We start from the raw sequence: 2,785 nt of genomic DNA, 5'->3' as shown, positions 1-2,785 counted from the left end.
GGGGGTTTTTTTTTTTTTTTTTTTTTTTTTTTTTTTTTTCTGTTCTTAGTCATTTCAAATTTTGCTATTTACGTATCTGGAATAAGGTTGTGTATCTTTGACTCTTGTGGTGAAGTTATTTGTTATTCCATGTTTTAAGCAAGCTTTTCCAAGTTTTCTTGTTGTTTGATGGTCTTGGTGCATGAAATGTGCATAATCAGTTATGCAATTTAGTAATTCGTTAATTTATATTTGTTTGTTTTTCCTGTGAAAAGAGAAAAGTGAGGTTCTTCTCTTAGTTATTTCAAACTTTGAAGTGGAAAAGCAATGGGGCTCTTTCTTTTTCAGCTATTCCAAATTTTGTGGTTGTTTTCGTCTTCTGTGCTATTTCTTTGTGTGTCTTTTGTTTTTTTTTCTCCCACCTTTCTTCTTTGCGGAAAATTATGTGTGATTCTTGTGGTGAAGTTATTTTGATACTTCTGGTTCGTAGGCGAACTTTTCAAATTCTATTGTCGCGTTTGATGGTGGTCTTTGTGCAAGAAATTCGTGTTATAACTGCAGCAGCTGATACTGTATATAACATTGTTTTTCATGAGAGATCATGTGGTTTTTAGTTGAGATAGATTTGAAAGAAAAATACGGGGTTTATTCCTTAGTTGATGTTTCACATATTCTAATTGTTTTTGTTTCCTTTTGTATTTGCGTATATGCTGACAACCTAGATTAGTAATGGCCATACTGGTAATTTGTTGTGTTGCACTTGCAGCCTGTGCATCAAACTTCCCGCGATATGCCTCTGATTTCAGCTTAATCGTGCCTAATGGAAGCTATGCCATTACCGCAAGTCACTGCGTTCAATGCAGCTGTGGGCCGGGAAATCTCAAGTAACGGAAGAACTTTAGTCCCATTTTTAGAATATGATCTTGTGGTTAATGTTGGTTAATGATTATGAACATAAGTGAAAGTTTTTTTAGTTTCTTATCATAACAATAATAATAACAATATTAACAATAAGTGAAAGTTAATTGGGCAACTTTGTACAGGTTGTACTGCATGCCTGCTTCATTAGCGGTTTCCTGTTCGAGCATGCAATGTAAAAATAGCAACCTGATGGTTGGTAATTACACGGCACAGCAGAGTAGTGCTGGTTGCAACGTCACTTCTTGTAATTATGGTGGTTTCGTGAACGGCTCCATTGTCACAACGTATGTTATCTTGTTCAATTCTTCTTTTCGTATGTGTTTTGAAGTATTTATACTAACTCATTAATTTCTATTCTGCAGGCTGTCTACATCTCTTCAACCTCGCTGCCCAGGTAAATAGTCCCTCAATGCTGTATATTTGTGAACTGAAGGTGCACAAGAAAAACGTTTTATTTCAAGTTTTCAAGTATGAATGCATCCATGTGGTTCTGTATACTTTTTCTAGACAAGTTTCTTTGCCCTTCTCTTCCTATTTGCATACACACACGTGTCCATTTGCTAATGATGTTGTTGGTGCTAAGGTGATCAGCAATGGAGTATTGGATTGGTTCATATATAATTAGGTCTTGAAAGACTACTTTTGTTCGGACTCTTACTGGGTTATGTTTACCGTTGATGATTGAATCCCATTGTGAAATTGCCAACTTAATTATTTCACTTTGTAGTGTGTTGCTCTCTCCCTATAATTAAGCATTTGGTTGATGTTCTCTACTTTTTCACCCTTTTTTAGCCAATGGTGTTGTGCTTGTGAATTGAGAAGATTAATTATCGAACTTTTGCATTCTAGTTAGGTGCCAAATGACTGCCTTTGTTTAAACTCTTAGCAGAGTATTTGTTGACAACAGAATCCTGTTGGCAAATCAACAAATTATCACTTCACATGTAAAGTCTTGAGTTTAGGTGCTAAGAGATGTAGCTTATTTACTTCATTCAACTCTTTTTTTTTTAAATATTTATTTATTTAATTTTATTTATTATCAACTCAATTTGTTTCTGCATTGCATTCCAAAACATGATGCAGGGGCACAACAGTTTCCTCCGCTTATAGCACCACCTACTTCGGTAATTAGGGACTCGATGTTTGCACCATCACCTGCACCTCAGTCGGATGGTCTCAGAACATTGGCACCAAGATCCTCGTTGGTGCCTTCGACGACCGGATCCCTTCCAGGATTGGCGCCCGTCGGTGGACCCCTGGGAAGTGCTTCCGATGCTTGCTCCTTGGTGAATTCTTTAGCCACTTTCCCAATTGCATCCTTGTTATTTTTCTTTTTCAAGTTCGTATTTGCCATCTTGTAATAGTTTTGCTCATCAGCTATACTTAGAAGAAGATGAGGTTTTGTCCTGTGTACGCGGTTGCTTCATTTCATGTCAGGTGGTTCTTTTTGTTGTATTTAACCTTCTATTTGTTTTCAACTATAGAACTGAACTTTCGAATATCGAAAAGAATCGGGATTTCGGGCAATTACTATTTTCCTTTAGTGGTTAACTGCTGGATAAAATACTATGTGCAGCTTCCCTTTCTATGGCATATTCTGTATTCATTTTCTAGTTCAGCTTTGGCTTTCCTGCATTTTATTGCCCAAGGTTACTGCATTTTATTTGTTGGCATTCACAAAATTTGAATGACTGTTGGTTTGCTCTGTTAAAATCTTCCTGTATAGTCGAGAGTATTATTCTCTGAGAATGTGATTGATTGGAAAATAGCCATTTATCTAAAGAAATTGAATCATTGAACTGATTGGAAAATAGCATTTATCTGAAGAAAGAGAAGCAAAACTGAAGCTGTTATCTTGTTAGACCTTGAATGTAATCAGCAGGGA

The 2,785-nt window shown here is 36.2% G+C and overlaps 1 protein-coding gene across 1 annotated transcript; it reads left to right on the top strand.

Moving 5' to 3' along the window:
• The first annotated feature begins 708 nt into the window (after positions 1 to 708).
• LOC112095312 (lysM domain-containing GPI-anchored protein 1-like) lies at positions 709 to 2,464 on the top strand. The gene is made up of 4 exons (XM_024177014.1): positions 709 to 863; positions 1,023 to 1,184; positions 1,263 to 1,294; positions 1,984 to 2,464. The coding sequence occupies exons 1-4, from the start codon at positions 709 to 711 to the stop codon at positions 2,259 to 2,261; spliced, it is 627 nt and encodes a 208-aa protein (XP_024032782.1). The 3' UTR covers positions 2,262 to 2,464.
• The last annotated feature ends 321 nt before the right edge of the window (positions 2,465 to 2,785 follow it).

Source organism: Morus notabilis, unplaced genomic scaffold (genome assembly GCF_000414095.1).
Source record: "Morus notabilis unplaced genomic scaffold, ASM41409v2 C11474111, whole genome shotgun sequence".
In the NCBI taxonomy this organism is placed as follows: domain Eukaryota; kingdom Viridiplantae; phylum Streptophyta; class Magnoliopsida; order Rosales; family Moraceae; genus Morus; species Morus notabilis.
The sequence above is the reverse complement of the archived record's forward strand: the minus strand, read 5'-3'. Positions and strand labels throughout refer to the sequence as shown.